Raw genomic sequence first — 17,980 nt, forward strand, 5'->3', positions numbered from 1 at the left:
CCTACGATATAAGGTCATGTAAGGTATAATTTTTAGTGTAAATGTTTTATTACAATATAACATACATATATAAAAGTACATAAATCTTATGTGTACAGCTCGATGACATTTTCATAAACACATCAATGTAACCAACAGATCAAGAAACAGATAATGCACCATATTATTTTCCCCCACCATATTATTTTCCCTCAGCTTCCCACTGAGAGGAAATAAAAATAATGTACTCTGCCACTATGAATATGCCATTTATCTTAGTTTACAGTAAATGTAGTAAAAGTTGGAAGATTCTGAATAATAAAAGCAGAAAGTGCAATGATTCTTTCTGAAAGATGACATATTGAATACAAACATCTGTATTTGCTCATTCAGGAAGTTTCACTAAAATAACAATGAATGTGTTTTAAAGGCATAAATCCATAAAAATGGAAGAATCAGGAAAGAAGATAATTATAAAATTTTAGGAGCTAGGAAGTAGTAAATGACTTGTCAGTCCTGAGAAAACTGAAACCTAAATTGAGGGTAGAGTAAACGGAAATTACTTTAATTTACCATGCAGAATTTCTCCAAGCATTGGAAATTGTGACACCAGTTACTACTGTAAATTAGGCTAAAATCAGCAGTCTTGCTTAAGCCTGTTTAAGGAATATCATGGCTTCTTAATCCCCACCCTCATTCAGCATTTGACTATACCTCCCCTCACCCTGGCAAAGGGCAGAGGTTTATTCTCCGAAGATGCTCAAACAAAACTCTACAGAGACACCAGGCATGGTTGAAGACTGAGGTGCTATACCAAAATCTGGAAGAATTGAGTGAATCTGTATACACTGCTCACTGGGGCTCCCAGGCTTCTTTCCTACTTGACTCTCAGAATGCTGCTGGTAAGCCAGGAGATTCAAAAAGCCTTCTATGAGCCAAGGGAGCAGATCTTAAGAAAACGATATTGGAGTTCCCAAGGAAAAAGTCCAGCTGTTTAACAGTAGGGTCGTAAAAGACAAGCTCTGTTGGGAGATGATTCTCCATGAGCCTTTCCTGCATTTCTACATATCATGTGCAGGCACCGACAGCTTTTTGTTCTGAACTATCTCTTCAAGAGCCTATATAAGCAATAGGTTTAAAGGGTAGAAATAAAGTTTCCCTCATAAAACAGAAGGCAGGTTTGTTTGCTAACATCTCTCTCTGGGGGAAGCATTGGGTAGGTTTGTTTGTAGGTCATTATAAATGATGGGCATTTTCTAAGCTCAGTATTCCTCGACTGTGATACAAACCTACTACACATACTGAGGATCCACCTTGGTTACTTCATATTGTCCCCGTGGAACTTGGGGAGCAAGGGAACCAACATAAACATGAAATTCATGCTGCCTGCTGGAGTGTGAGTAATAAAGTCCTTTGAATCTGACCCAAGAGTCTCATGTCTTTTGCCAGCATCTATGAAACTGTAGCATGCTAACTTGATAATTTGAAAGTGGTATATAATACCAGACCCTTCATAGTTCTTGACCACTTCAGCCATTCTCACAGATTATAAACTGTTTTTGAGTCATTCACTCTAGAATATAAGCACATAAACAAGAATCACAACATATCCAAGAATACTGACTAACAATTTTGTTGTTGTTGCCCAGGCTGGAGTGCAGTGGCATGATCTTGGCTCACTGCAACCTCCGGCTCCCGGGTTCAAGTGATCTTCCTGCCTCAGCCCCCCAGTAGCTGGGATTACAGCCATGCGCCACCATGCCCAGCTAATTTTTGTATTTTTAGTAGAGATGGGGTTTCGCCATGTTGGCCAGGCTAGTCTCATACTTCTGACCTCAGGTTATCCACCTGCCTCAGCCTCCCAAAGTGCTGGGATTATAGGCATGAGCCACCAAGCCCAGCCCACAAATTTTTTTAAAAAATTTTAAAACAACTTGGAGGAAACAGACCACTCAGGAGAAGAAAACTTTTTAAAATACAGTATTAAAATCCTTAAGGAGATAAGAGAAGATATTCTATCCATAAAACAAGAATAAGATGCTATATTTTTAAGAGAAATATTCAGAAAACAAAAGAGTTATTAAAACTTTAATAAACCTTGAAGTAAAAAACTTATAGAAGAGTTTAAAAATAAAGTACAACATATAGACCAAGGGATGGAAAACAGGAGAGGAAAGATTAGAACCTACTTCATTACAGCATTAGCCATTACATCAGAAACTATACCTCTCAAATTCATATTGCTTAAGCCAATATAAGCTAAGGTTTCTTTACTTTCTAACTGACCATCACATTCTAACTGACTGTCAAGCAAAAGAATACACACACACACCCCTGCGGAAACTTTGGAAACCAGTACGTCTTGGTAAAGTATACACTGGTTTGTAGTCTGGAGCCACTGATAAAGATGGAAGCAGTGCCTTTATCAAATAAAATTATCTCCCCAAACCTGCCCAGTTGTCATAATTTGGATGCAAATATTGAAGATACCAGTCACTATGCTATTTCCCCTCAGCAAACAACTGGATATCTCACAATATTTCTAACTCCTGACTTTCTGTATGTGTATATGAATGTCATTGGAAAAGAAAATCTATTCTGTAAGCCTTTTAGGACACATGAAAAGTTGCAATGCCAAGCAAAACTGTACTTGGGGAGAAAAGTAGGTTGTGCTGCTTTGGAAATGAAAGTAGTTTGGCACATTAATATGACTTGCTGCCTTACACATCAGCATGTAGTGGCACCTGAAATATTGTCAATAATCCTACAGGAAACCTATTCTACTGTCTTGAAAGTAAAAGTCAACTCCATCAGAGCCAGGGTCAAAATTATCACCTCCTCAAGAATTTCATTCTTAATCAAGAAAACGTGGAGTTCCCCTTGACTACCTAGAAGCTGCTTTGCTTCTGGAAACCATGACTGAAATCTTTAAATGGCATTTGGGAACACATTTGTATCACCTTTGAGAAAAAAAAAGGAAGCCCATTCATAGAACAATTCAGTAAGGAGAAACTCATTCATAGCTTTTCTTACTTTATGGATATAACATGATACATTTTTTTTTCATTCAAAGCTTTACAGTCAGCATTATAATGCAGCTGGAAACCACAAGTTATTTTGGAAACACAGTTTCTCAGGAAACTAAGGATCCAGAGGGACAATGTGTCATAAAATGTCTTCTCTGTAGATCAACAATCCAAGGGTACCTAGATATACTGCAGGACATGTTTGAAGGACAATTCTGCTTGGATGAGCTTAACATTGAAACGGATTCATCATTCTTTTCTTGTAGACAAAGACCACATGGATGGTTTTTGAGGCCTCGTCTCAAAGATGATCTCATTGACTTGAATACTGATGAAATGATGTGACATTAATTCAACTTGCAGGATCAGGAAATCTGGTGTTTCTTGAAACATGTCCACCCTCTTCCTGCAAAAAAAAGCTAGTAGATCTCTAATTTCATTTGCTATCTCATATCCTTGTGAGTCAACATTTTTAGAAGGTGTTAAGACTTCCAACACATTGAAGTAAACTGTGTGTCAAAGATGAGCTGCACGTTGTCATGCCTAAGATCACTGCAAAATTTTAGCTTTTTATTAGTCCAACAAGAGCTGTCTCGCTAAAATTTACTTTTGAATAAAACTAAAGTTCACTTTTATTTTAACACATTTAAATTATTTCCATCTTCTAGATATTACCATTAAATTTTGCATACATTATTATGAAATGAAAAAATAGACAAAACTCAGTGGAATTATTTTATAGCCTGTATTTGTGAAGTAAATTTCCAATGTAATAAACTGCATGAAAATGTTTGGTGCATATGTGCATTTGGGGGATAGGTGAGTAGTTCATAGATCAGATTTTCAAAGATTTCTGTATCTCCAACATGTTAAACATAGAAATGCTGGAAACCACTGTTATACACTGTAAAACAATCTCTAAACTAGTATGCAATTATGATGTCAAGTCAAACATCAATTTAATCCTTAGTCACCTTGAGAACTAGCAGTTAAATTTTCAAATGTGATCTGATCCAAGCCCTAAAATGTGTGCTAGTAAGTTCCTATAAAATTGAACTTTTCAAGTTTAATGCATTAAAAGCCTACCTGAGAGACATGACAAGTAAATGCAATCTGGTACTCTGGATTGAGTCTTAGAACAGAATGAGAACCCTAATCGAAAAACTGGTGAAATCCAAATAAAATCTAGAGTTTAATTAATTATAATGCACCAGTGTTGGTTTCTTCACTTTTGACAAATGTACCATGCTAATGAAAAATGTTAACTAGGTGAGGAAGCTGAGCGAGGGGTTATAGGAACTCTCTGTATTATCACTGCAACTTTTCTGAAAAATTTAAAAATATTCTAAATAAAAATATTATCTTGGAAAAAAGTCTGTTTGACATTTTCAACAGGGCTTAATCACTCATCCAGCCAATTTTATGGAGTGCCCAGGCACTGTTCTTTGTGCTGGTCATACAGTGTTGAACAAAATAGATCCATCCCTACCTATTCTTAGGGATGTAAAAATCTAATGGGCAGAAAAGCATTAAACAGTCACAAAAGTGAACATAAATTGTACTAGCTGCTTGTGGTAAGTGCTATAAAGAAAAAGTACATGAGATGATAGAGGCGCAAAGCTGGAAAGGGCTCTCAGAGGTGGTGGCACTTAATATGAGACCTGAGGAATGTTGAGGGGCCAGACAGGTCACACCACCAGGAAGATGGGAGAGTTTGTTCATCATCTTAGACAAATGAAAGAGCCTGGAACAGGAACCAGTAAAACCAAAACATAATAAGATCATGAAAGTGTGGTGGCAGCTAAAGAACCAGACCTTGTAAGATCTTGTAAGCTGCGTTCAGAGTTTTATAGTTTTCCAAAGAGATACAGGAGGCCACTAACGACTTTAACCAGAGGAATGGCATGATCCAATGAATGCTTCTGAAAGATTATCATGGCTGCTACACAGATGTGGACTAGAAAAGAACAAGACAAGCAGCTCCAGCTTCAAGCACTCACAATTTTCAAAAAGTTCTCAACTTCTAAGCACCTTTGTTCTAAAAAGTCTGTGGGAATAAGAATGTCACTTTAGATGCAGTACTGCTTCTTCAGACCCTGTCACCATAACTCCAGCAGGGAAGCTGTTGCCTCCGTAGCCTCCAGCCCACTGGATTTGGATCTGTCCTCTAGAATGCCTATAACTGAACATGGGTTTCAACAAAAACACAAAATAGATACCAAAGGCACATGACTTGGAGTTTAGTAAGATATTAGCAGGAAAAGCCTGCAGGCTCTAATGGCCTTAGGGATCTCTGCTTCACAAGGCATAAAGAATTCTTATTATGTCTGGTTTTCAGTACCATGAAACCATTATTGACACCTCACTAGTGCCATCTTGGCATTAGCCTAGGTCTAAATAGAACAAATCTCAGACTGCAGGATAGTGTAATGTTCAAACTGTTTAAATATACCATGTTAAATGTCATCCTCAATTACTGTACATTGAATCTGAAAGACCTGGTGTATTGCCCTATCTGACCTAGAAAAAGAACTATGTCTTCCAAACCTGATGTAACCAGTGGCACGTCAATGAAGCTTAAGTAGTCGGCAGTGCTAGATGGGCACTCTTAAACAGAATTCTCAAGGACTTATCCTCTAAACAGACACATGGATTTTCTGTTTCTAGGATTATACAGTATCTATAAGTTCATTAAATATTATCTAGATTCACTCTAAGGGCTCTCAGGACCAGAAGAAAGAAAAGATGGAATCTTGATTGAAGCCTATAATTTGATATAAAAATGCAATATTCTGTGAACCAAATAGCTATTAAGTTAACTGTCCAACCAATTACTCTGTTTCTCTAAACTATCATCTCTTCCCTCATACAGCCAATAGGGTTACAGGAGAGGGCCTCTGGCAGCCATGATTGGGAAACTTGACCCTGCCCCAAACCACCACCATCAATAGGGTCAAGAGTGTGCATGTCACATAAATTGGACCAAAATGTCTCTTTCCCCAGGAATCTGGATTTAGAAGTAAGAGATTCTCGCTCAATCTGTCTGCTCTCTTGAATAGAGGACATGTAAACACTGGAACTGCTGGCAGTAGCTATTTTTGACCATTTGGACAAGGAAATAGAGAAAGTCAGCCTGAAGCAAGAGACGAGAATGGGGAGCATGTGCCAGAGAAAAAGAGATGAAAGACAGAGGAAGAAGGCTTCCTGTTTCCCCACAGCCCTCCAGGACCTGATTTCAGCCTACATCATCTTATCCCTCCCCTTCAAACCCATGAGAGACTCCCCGGTGTCTTTTCAACAGCTCCCATTTTGCTTAAGCCAGTTCAAGTGGAGTCTCGTGACTAGAAACCAAACAAACCATCACTAATACTCCACATCTTTCCATTTTACTTAGTCTCAAATGGCATAGAACCAGCTTGCCAAATTCTGTAAGCCAAGATCTTTGAAAGGAGAATCCAATTCCAGCCTCTCAAAGCAGATAAATGAAAATAAATGAAAAATGCTTATCCTGAAATGTTAGGTGGGAAAAAAAGCAGGACACAAAATTGTATTATAACTAAGCTACAGTTTATATTTCTCAATAAATCAAGAAGTGAAGTCCTGTATGCCTTAGGAAAGCTGGAAAGGAATAAACCAAAATAATAGTACTTGTGTTAGGGTAACAAGATCATTTCCATTTTTCTTTATATTTCTCTGTGTCTTGAAGTAGTTAAATGCTTTATACTTTTTAAAAAGTATAACTCCAAAGACTATGTAGAAACATGTAAATATGTTTGTAACATAATGATATATTTTTCAAAGAAGAACATAAAATAGGCTGTCTGTTACATTTGTGGCTACATACATAGCGAAAAAAGAACTGTCTCTTTAACACTCCATGTATGAAAGGAACAAGGCTACTTCCGATGGACTATTCCCAAATTAACCCTTAGCCTTCAGTTCCTCCCCACCTGTTTGCCCTCACTATCCCATCTTTACCCCATCCTACCCAAGCTATCCATGTTCAGCTGAGATTCCACCTTTCCCTGCTACCTCTCTCCCAACTTCACCCTACTTTGGTGCCTGAGTACCTGCATGCATCTGCAGACATGTAGACCCATTCTGTCACTCATGGCTGTCAATATGCCTCATCTCTTTTGGTTCAGCCCATTTGGAATCACCTCATCACAGATGGCTTCCAGCCCATTTTAAATAAGCTATCCCAAGAGGCAATCCAGGTAGAACCACCCCTTTCTGTTTTAGCACCAGACAAGCCAGAAATTGGTAAAGAGTAGAAAGTAACAACCAAAAATAAAAGCCATTGTGAACTTGGACAATTTATACTTGTGTTTAAATTGCTGTAGCATAATTTTTAATAACAACAATTTAAAATACAATTATGGGTATGACCAGAAAATGACTTACCATTTACTTACAAGCAAAAAGTGAGCATGGTTCTTTGAAGTCATAAAACTGATTCTGTTCATTTCCTCATAATTATAATAGCTTCCATACATTGAACTGGATGTTGTTCCAGACACTCAATAAATATTATCTTACATAATCCTCCCAACTACCTGTGAGGCAACTATTATCATTCCCATTTTACAGGAACAAAACTGTTGATCTGAGAGGAGGTTAAAGAAACTATCATCAGAGTAAACAGGCAACTGACAGCATGGGAGAAAATTTTTGCAATCTATCCACATGACAAAGGGCTAATATCCAGAATCCACAAAGAACTTAAACAAATTTACAAGAAAAAACAAACAACCCCATCAAAAAGTGGGCAAAGGATATGAACAGACACTTCTCAAAAGAAGACATTTATGTAGCCAACAAACATATGAAAAAATGCTCACCATCACTGGTCATCAGAGAAATGCAAATCAAAACCACAATGAGATACCATCTCACACCAGTTAGAATGGCGATCATTAAAAAGTGAGGAAACAACGGATGCTGGAGAGGATGTGGAGAAATAGGAATGCTTTCACACTGTTGGTGGGAGTGTAAATTAGTTCAACCATTGTGGAAGACAGTGTGGTCATTCCTCAAGGATCTAGAACTAGAAATACCATTTAACCTAGCAATCCCATTATTGGGTATATACCCAAAGGATTATAAGTCATTCTACTATAAAGACACATGCACATGTATGTTTATTGCAGCACTACTCACATTAGCAAAGACTTGGAACCAACCCAAATGTCCATCAATGATAGACTGGATTAAGAAAATGTGGCACATATACACCATGGAATACTATGCAGCCATCAAAAAGGATGAGTTCATGTCCTTTGCAGGGACATGGATGAAGCTGGAAACTATCATTCTCAGCAAACTATCACAGGAACAGAAAACCAAACACCGCATGTTCTCACTCATAAGTGAGAGTTGAACAATGAGAACACATGGACACAGGGCAGGGAACATCACAACCCAGGGACTGTTGGGGGATGGGGGGCTAGGGGAGGGATAGCATTAGGAGAAATACCTAATGTAGGTAATGGGTTGATGGGTGCAGCAAACCACCATGACACATGTATAGCTATGTAACAAAATTGCACATTCTGCACATGTACCCCAGAACTTAAAGTATATTTTTAAAAATGGCTAGCAAGTAGCAGAGCAGGAGTATAGACCTAGGTCTTTCTATTGCCAAAGTTTGTGGTCTTTGCATTAGAACTTGTAGCCACAAACCAGGTCTTAGATACGTTTTCAAAATAAAGTACATCTAAAATGTAGTGTTAAATCCAAGTATTAGCTAGTGGAAGTAGTATTTTGCATTACAAACATCCAGTTTATATGTAAATTTATATTTTAAATGCAAAATACACATCAGAATAAACACTGTAAAACTACCACACTATCTAACATCAATAGCATATACAATGATATTTAGTATTAACATAGATCTTATATGTTCTAATTTAAAACTATATTACAAAATACTTCTCAAAACCACATATTAATGGTACTTATTTGTTACTATTTACAAAACACTTCCTCTCATACATAAAGAAGCACAAATCTTACTCTCAGGATATAAACAGAAAGTGAATAAGGAAAGATATTTATTGCATTTATTTCACTAGTAATAGAGAATTTCATAACTTGTTCCAGTTAAAGTGAATAAGAGTTATACAGTATTAATATTGTACCAGGAAGATCAATACTAACAACTTCAAAAGAAGAAAGAGGAGAAATCACATTTTCTTTCTTATGATTTAGTAACTTTATTCTACTCTGTGGTTTTTAAAAAATTGCCTTTTCCTTGGCCAGGCACCGTGGCTCATGACTGCTATCCCAGCACTTTGGGAGGCCGAGGCAGGTGGATCACCTGAGGTCAGGAGTTTCAGACCAGCCTGGCCAATATGGTGAAACCCTGTCTCTACTAAAAAATACAAAAAATTAGCTGGGCATTGTGGTGCATGCCTGTAATCCCAGTTACTCGGGAGGTGGAGACAGGAGAATCACTTGAACCCGGGAGGCAGAGGTTGCAGTGAGCCAAGATCATGCCATTGAACTCCAGACTGGGCAACACAGCAAGACTCCATCTCAAAAAAAAAATGCCTTTACCCCATTGCAGCACAGAAAATCTTAAGAAGGAAGTAAGGACGCAGAAATGCAGAAGTTACAACCAGGCAGGTAAAATGATCATAAAACACCATTTAGTGTATTCTCATTCTTTAAAGTACATTTATTTGATTCACTCACTGCTGGTAATTTTTTTCTTTTTCTTTAATCACTACTACCATCATGTACTCTTTCTTTTTCTGTGTGAAAATAATTAGCTCTCTAATTTCTTCAAATGGAACTAAATATTTCATTTGTTAGCACAATAAACTTTATTGAGCAACAGAATATACTACTTTGCCTCAGATAAAATAAATAAAGATAAATCCCCGGCTCTCCCCAAGCTCTATGGGTGAGATAGTTTTGTGCAAAGCAAAAAGCCCAAAATAGTGTGTTAAATGCTGGAGCAGAGGTGAATACACAGCATTACAGGAGCACAGAAGGAGGATTAGCCAGCCTGGGGCATTTGGGAAGCTTTACAGAGGACAGCACATTTAAACTGCCCTTCTGAAGATAAATAGGAGCTTTCTGCAGGGTGATGAAGGAGACAGAGAGGGAGCACTGGGGCCAAAGTGCAATAAAGCACTGAGAAGCAAAAGAGCATGGGCACAATAATGTCATTAAAACAATGAGCTGCATGATGAGAGTATGACCACAGTGTCAGAGTGTGCGAAGACCCTATGGGATATAAGATCAAAAAGAAAAGGTGGGCCAATGCAGTAGCTCACACCTGTCATCCCAGTGCTTTGGGAGGCCGAGGTGGGAGGATCACTTGAAGCCAGGAGTTTGAGACCAGCCTGGGCAACCTAGCAAAACCTGGTGTCTACAAAAAATAATAATTAATTAATTAATTAGCTGAGTGTGATGGTGCCCACCTGTAGTCCTACTCAGGAGGCTGAGGTGGGAGGATGGCTTGGGCCCAGGAGTTTGAGGCTGCAGTAAGCTATAATTGCACCACTGCACTACCAGCCTGGGTAACAGAGTAAGACCCTATCTCTTAAAAAGGAAGGGGGCTTGGGGACAGAAAGAGAACGAGAGAGAGCGAGAGAGAGAGAGAGAGCAAGAGAAATAAAAGAAAAAGTTGGACTAAAAATAAACTAGTGATACTTCACCAACTAGTGATTGGTGAAGTAGATTAAAGTGCTTGCATATATGGAAGACTACATGCATAACACGAAAATTTAAGTTATTGCAAACAATATAGACCAACGAGATAAATGTTCAGTACAAAATAAAAGCCACTTGCTGTGTCCATGGGCATAAAAAAGACTGAAAGGGTATATACGAAAATGTTAACACTAATACCTCTGGTAGTGGAATTATGAGTAATTTTGTTTTAATCTCTCGTTGCTCTCTGCCTTCCAGATTTTCTGCATTAAGCATATATTAGGCAATTAGAGGATTGTGGTGTAAGGGGGAGAAATGTGTGCTAAAATAGAACAATATAAGCTGGGTTCAGATTGTGGCATGCTAAGTAATTTGAACTTCATTTCACAGAAAGTGAAAAATTACTTCACATATTTGATCAGGGGTGTGAGATGAACAGATCTGCACTGTGGAGAAGTAAATATTTTTAAGGTGTGTATGCTGGATTGGAAGGACTTGAGGCTGGGCAAAAGATGTGATGGAAGAAGGCAGTGACTGCAGGACTGGAAAGCACATTATCTGGGGTAGAACGTATAGGATTCATTAACTGATTATAGGGCAAGGCGAAAGGGCAGAAGTTGAGGATAATTCGAAGTTTCTGGCTTGGGCAATTGGTTGGATATAGACATTAGAAGCTGAAATGCATAATAAGGAGGAAAAGGCACATTTTAAGGACAGAATGATGATTTTGGTTTTATGTGTGACATGCCTGGAGGACATTCAGGTAGAATACACCAAGGAATTTTGAAATATGGGTGTGGGTTCAGAAAAAGTGGACCTAGAAATACAGATACACCAAAGATGGTAATGCCGTGGGATTAAAGGAGCTCACTCAGGGAAAGCAGACAGTGAGACGAAACAGATGAAGCTAGAACCTTGGGAAATGCTAAGTCATGGCAGTCATCCAAGCACCCAGAGAACCAAGAAAGCCAGAAGTGGGTAGAGTTCTTTCTGAAGTAGGGATGATACCAGAGCTGGTGTTAAAGTAAAAGAGAAAATATTTACTACAAATTGCAGCTCCCAATAGACAACGATCATAGAAACTGATCACTAATGGGGGATAGAAAAAACAAAAGGCCAACAGGTACAAAGGCACAGAACAAAGAGAGGCAACTGTTTACCAAAGGTAGGTGAAGACAGGTGAAGTAAATATACTCCTTTACTGATACCTTTCCAGGGAAGGTGGGAGTGTTTTGAAAGCTGTCAAAGCTGACCTACTGCATGACTGTTCTAAAACAGTGATTTCAACTCTCTTTTTCACAAACAAAAAAACCAATGTCCACAGAGTGGTGTCCCAGGTCTCAGAGCCAGTTGCTGGCAGGTTTAAGGATATGATCAATTTCCAAACCATTAGGGTTTAATTCAACCATACATCAACGCACTGTTTCCCTATACAAACACACAAAAAAGAATACTCACCCCAAAAATATCAATAATGGAATACAATAAAACATGAATGAATTTATCCTTTTATTTGACTTATGGAAATGAATTAAATTTCTTACAGTATAAAACTCACCACCTCCTACCTTTCCAGCCAACTTCCACTAGTCTTTGATTCTACTGAGACCTCTAATTCATGGAACCTACCATCTGTTCTCTGTTCCTAATTACCTAGATTTCCTCTTCTCTGCTTACCAGGTTTAAATTCCGTGATCAACCATTTTAATAACACAACTCTCTTGTATACAACTCTCTTGTCCCTATTTTTAAATATACATTGGATAATCTGCAACTCTGGTTATATACTTATCATTACTTGTTCCACGCCTTTGCTGTGTTAATGAATGAGCCAACATACTGGCTGATCTCACTTTAACTTTGTGACCAAAAGCTTTAAATGGACCCTTAAGGCTACCAGACAACCTGAGCACACTTCTCCAGTCCATTCACTCTCCCTATTTAACTGTTCGCACCTTCTCTTTCCTCCAGCCTCTATCACATCCTCCACCATCCTCATTCTCATTTGGTGACTCTCTCTTCCTACTTGGAGAAGACTGCAGCAACCAGAAGAGAACCTCAAAAGACTCCCACCATCTCAGTTATACACTTTCCCAAACCTGCCCCACACAACTTACCCTATATCCATGTTCCTATCTAAGGCAATGTCCCTTCTCTTGTGCACTAGTTTCCGTACACTATCTCTCCAACTTCATTAATTTTTCTTTCTCTATTGAATCATTCTCATTTGCATGCAAACATGCTCTTATTTCTCTAATCTTTAAAGAAAGAAAAACTTTCTTGAGCCTGCTTCCTCCATTTCTTCTCTCCCCTTTGCACAAAAATCCTTGCAGAGTCATCTATACTCACAGTTTCCAATTCTTCCCTCTAACTCTCTCTTATACACATTCTAATCCATTTTACCTATCCTTATGTGCTCTTGTCAACATTCTTGTCAAGATCACCCATGACCTTCAATTGTCAAATTCAGTCGGTCTTCATTTTACTTGACCTTTCAATAGCATTGGACTCAGCTAATCTCTTCCCCTTGAAACTCTTTTTTTACTGGCTTCCAGTGTATCACATGTTCCTGGTTTCCCTCCTATCTCCCTGGATGCTCCTTCCTGGTATCCTTTAATGGGTTTCTTCTTCTCCTGAACCTCTTAATGTCAGAGTGTCTCAACATTCAATCCTGCCTCTTCTCTTCTCTATATGCATTCGTTCCTTGGAGGTCTCATCTAGTCTTAGGCCTTAAATACCACCCAAGTACTGGCAAATCCTTAATTTATATCTCCAATCAGACATCTACTCTGAACTGTAAGCTTACTGTACATCTCCAATTACATTTAGCATCTCTAAAATGTTATCCTTATCCCCTGACAATCCACTCCCCCACCCCTTTCCAAAGCTTCTCTACCTTAAAACCTTCCACATTTCAGCTGATGGCAACCCAAACTTAGTCAAACCAGAAAAGATGCAGTCATTTTTTACTCCTCTCTTTCTTACAGATACAATATCCAATCTATCAGGGTACCCTATTGGCTCTAATTTCAAATATATGCAGACTCTGACCACCTTTCTCTTCCTCTACTGCTACCACTCTGGTTCAAGCCACCATCATGTCTCACCTAAGTTATCACAATAACATACTAATTAGATGTTTTCACCCTGTCCCAGTACAGCAGTGAGACTGATCTTTGTGTAAGATAAGTCAAGTCACATCACTCTTCTCTCAAAACTCTTCAAATGCTCATTTCATTCAGAATACAAGTCAAAGGATTGACAATGACCTCTAAGACCCTCCTTTACCTGCATTCCTGGATCCTCAGTGACTTCATCTCCAACCACTTTCCCAATTGTTCACTGCACTTCAGCCATGCAGGCCTCCCTGCTGTTTTTCCAGCATGCCAGTTGCACTCTACCTCAGAGCTTTACGCTAGCTGTTCCCACTGCCCAGAATGTCTTCTTCTGGATGTCCATATGGCTAACTCCCTGACATCCTTCAGGTCTTTGCTCAATTGTTACTTCCTCAATGAGGACTTCCCTGATGAGCCTATTTAAAATTGTGACAATCTCTACCCCTAGAATATCTTATCCTTTTTATCCTGTTGTAACTTTTCAAAAGGCGCTTATCACCTTGAAATGTACTAAATAATTTATGTACTTGTTTATTTGTTTATTGTCTTGTTTCCTCCCACTAGAACTTAAGTTCTTAAAAGGAAAATACTTCCGTCTGTTTTGCTCATTGATGTACTCCTGACACATAGGCGGTGCTCAATTAACACTTGTTGAATGAATGAATCTATTCCCTACCTAAGTAACCACACTACGCATTAATCATCTTTTTAAAAAAAATGTTTAAATAAATATAGAAACAGTGTCTCACTACATTGGTCAAGTTGGTCTTGAACTCCTGACCTCAAGAAATCCTCCTGCCTTGGCCTACCAAAGTGCTGGGATTACAGACATGAGCCACTGCACCCACCTTTAATCATCTTTGTATCCAGATTTCTTGTTTATATTTACTCAATAACTGTTCATTAATTGAAGAGTATAGATAAAACAAATGCCCTATTGTCCATTAAAGTACCTTCATTTCTCTGAATTCTAATATATTTCTTTTTTTGCATCAGCGCGACTACTAGAATTTTTTCTGGACAAGGTACAAGCAAACAGCAGGATGCATTAACAGAAGGCTTGATCTTCAGTGCATTTTCTTAGATGTAAGTCCCCATCTATCTCTAAAAACATAAATGGCATAGATATCTAGAGATTGTCCCTCATATATGATCAGACAGAAAATGAGAAAGTCACCTTGCTTTCACATATTATATGTTCATCACTGTAGCCTTTTTTTAAGTATATTTTTCCAGACTTCCCGTAAGCTGTTGCTCATTCTCTGTAATAGCCAAATCAATTGACCATATTGTACTGGTTTGCTTCAGTGTTTGTTTACTAGTTGAAGCCTGCATTAGGACAGGATTATTTCATGGTGCTCGGTTCCCTGGCCCTCCTCCAGCTTTCTCCTCTCTCAATCTCTCACTGTGCAAAATAGCAATCTTTCTCTACTTCCAAAAGCATGAGCATCCTGAGATTTATCTGACTATCACTTAATTCTCTCTTCTTGTGAGATTCTCTGCTTTCACTCTTTTAACTCTATGGTCTAAACTTAGGTAGGTAAGTGCCCATCACAAATAACCATGCCAAGTTAATCTTTATCCCTTTTGGCTTCCAGTTATAGCCTTGGCCAGTGCTCTTCCCTGTTTTTGTCCTGTTATTGTATTGCAAATGAAGCATGTGCAGCTATTTGAGCAAGTGCAAAAATATAATATGAACATGTCCTTATCTAAAATGTCACTTTTTCAGTATTCTTTTTGGGTTGTTCATTGTTAGCCAAAGTCCCATTGTCATAAAAATTACAATAATAAACTACCCTGAGTCTTTTAATTTCACACACAGCTTCTACATTCTCTAAGCCACTAGAATCCCATGGTTCCTAATTAAAATATTCAAAGGTGAAAGTCAAGTAATTTCCACAAGGTATATTAGTTCCTTTACTTATGTTTCCAGGGTTAAAAAAGAAATCCTTTGCCAATAAAAAAGGAGAAGTTTTTGAGTGTATAGTACAGGGATTTCAAAGAGCATTCCACAGTGTGTTATTTTCTTTCCAGAAAATTCTAACACTTTATAATTACTTTTGTATGGAAAATGAATAATTTAAGCCCCTAATGCTAAAAACAGCTAGAGAGAAACCATCCAAATCAGATAGGCATTTCCTGAAACCAAATGAAATATCGAACTAGAAAATATCTGTGTGAGAACAGCCCACGGAACAAAGCTCTTGAATTATTATTCAATAGAGAGGAAGCATGGTAGGGGAGAAAGTTACATGAAAAAAATGGTGTTTTCTTGTCTTTGTGCCAGAATTTTTGGGGTCCCACGCTTCATAGAAACTGTAATGTTGATTGCACCCCAAATGTCACAGAAAAATACGAATCAGAAATGCTTCTAGGAGCTTCCAAGCTTCTGACAAAAATAATGGCAAAAACATCAATTAAGCTCCATCTGTTGCGACAGAAATGCATTGATAAAGAAAAAAGCAAAAGCCCACCTGCATAGAAACTAAACCGCAGCTACTCCTCCAATTCGGAGAAAAATGAGCTGCACTTCAGTCGCTAGCAGAACTAATCCCAGCAAATATAGCTAGTGGGTTTGTGTACTGGGGGAGGGGGACTGCAAGCAGAGCACACCTCATCGCCCTCCCACCAAAACTGGTCCAGAAACGTGAAAGCATCCACGCCGCATGACCTCGCTTAGCTGGAAGAAAGCAGTGGCCGCGACGTGCGGGTGGCCCTGTCTCTTCCCCTTCTCAGACCACCGCCCCCCCCCTCCCCCGCCGCCAAGCCCCTAGTCTTCCGCACGGGTCTCTGGCTGCAAGCTCTGGGGCTGGAAGACCTGAGCAGGTTCTTTTCGCTGCCCAGGGTGAAGAACCTCCTAAAGATGTTGTAACCAGAGTAACTCCCGCGCTGGCAGCGTCTCAACAGCCCGGAGTGAACGAGCTGACCCCACCAGCGCCGGGACCCACGTCTGGGTCGGCCGCCCCCGCCAGCCCCACCCCGGAGCCTCCTCAGCCTGAGTCCCCAGCGCCCCGCACGCAGTAGGGTCTTTCCGGGCGTGTAGCCCGTAGGGCTGACTTTCCGCTAAGTGAACAGCCATGTTAGCCTCCTCTGGGCGTAAATCCACCAGGGTGAGCCGGCCGACGGCAGTCAGGAGCGCTCACCCGGTCCCCTCCGCACCTCCCCGCAAGGCTACGACAGTTTCCAAACTCCTGGGCGCACCCAGCTGGGTCCCTTGCCCTCTCACGGTTCAGCACCGAGGACAGCGGACATACTTTTCTCCCCCAGGGTCCGCGCCGCCGGGAAGGCGGCTTTGACAGCGCCTGCAGGGCTGCAGGTGTCCGGACCGCGCGCCCGCCCGTCCGCATCCCCGCGGCACCCCTGCGTGCCCACCTCCCTTCCCCGCCTCGCGCAGGGCAGCCCCGCGGCGTCTTACTTTTCTGGCTGGAGTAACCTGGGTAATAGCCATAGTAGCCGGTGATCCGCAGGATCCGGTCCTCGATAGTGGCCACCCCATTGGGGGCCGCCTTGACATCCATAGAGAGCGCGGGGCGGCGGCCCCGGGTGCCGCGGGGCGGAGAGCGCAGCGCGGGGCCCCGGAGCTGGTGCAGGTGCCGCCGCCGCTGGTGCTGATGTTGCAGCTCGTGCTCCCGCGCCCGGGCTCTGACTCCACCGCCCGGCGCAGCACTGGCTCCGCATCACAGCGGCGGCGGCGGCGGCGGCGGCGGTGGCGGCGGCGGCGACCGAGAGGCCCCCACTCGGGCCGGCCTCTCTGTCAGCCTGGCAGCTCTCCCGCGCGCCACCCGGAGCACTGCTGCCCGAATAGCGCCCCCTCACCTCCGACGCCCACCGTGGCCGGGGGCGGGTGTGGGCGCCCCACCTGGTCACCAGCTTTCATCATTAACCCTTGCGCGCTCCTTCCCGAAGAGTAGACAACCCAACCCCACCTGATGAAAGGGATGTTTGGTCTGGTGAGTGCGGGAAGAGAAGAGAAGGTGACGGTGGCCAGGGGCTCAGAGAGGGGTGTTGGGGGTGGGAGAAACCCGAGAGGTACTCATAGCTGTCAATGCGAGGAATTAACGCTGTCGCTCAGGGAGAAGACACTTCTGGGGCTCCCCGGGACTCGGGCCATGCTTGGCGTCTACACCACGTCTGGTCTGCTGATATACAAGCATTTCCCGCCGGTGTTAGTTAGTCCTTGCAACTTGTCTAGAA

The 17,980-nt window shown here is 40.8% G+C and overlaps 1 protein-coding gene across 4 annotated transcripts in view; it reads right to left on the reverse strand.

Moving 5' to 3' along the window:
* Positions 1 to 17,609, reverse strand: part of SLC35F4 (solute carrier family 35 member F4) — a 294,422-nt gene extending 276,813 nt beyond the window's left edge. For all 4 annotated transcript variants that reach the window (XM_073997441.1, XM_005561352.5, XM_045396482.3 and 1 more), the window contains exon 1: positions 17,202 to 17,609. Coding sequence is in view for 2 of the 4 variants with exons in the window: in XM_005561352.5 (XP_005561409.3) it covers positions 17,202 to 17,304 (103 nt within the window). In the remaining 2 variants the exon portion in view is untranslated. The remainder of the gene's footprint in view (positions 1 to 17,201) is intronic.
* Between the last annotated feature and the right edge of the window lie 371 nt (positions 17,610 to 17,980).

Source organism: Macaca fascicularis, chromosome 7 (assembly GCF_037993035.2).
Source record: "Macaca fascicularis isolate 582-1 chromosome 7, T2T-MFA8v1.1".
NCBI lineage: Eukaryota > Metazoa > Chordata > Mammalia > Primates > Cercopithecidae > Macaca > Macaca fascicularis.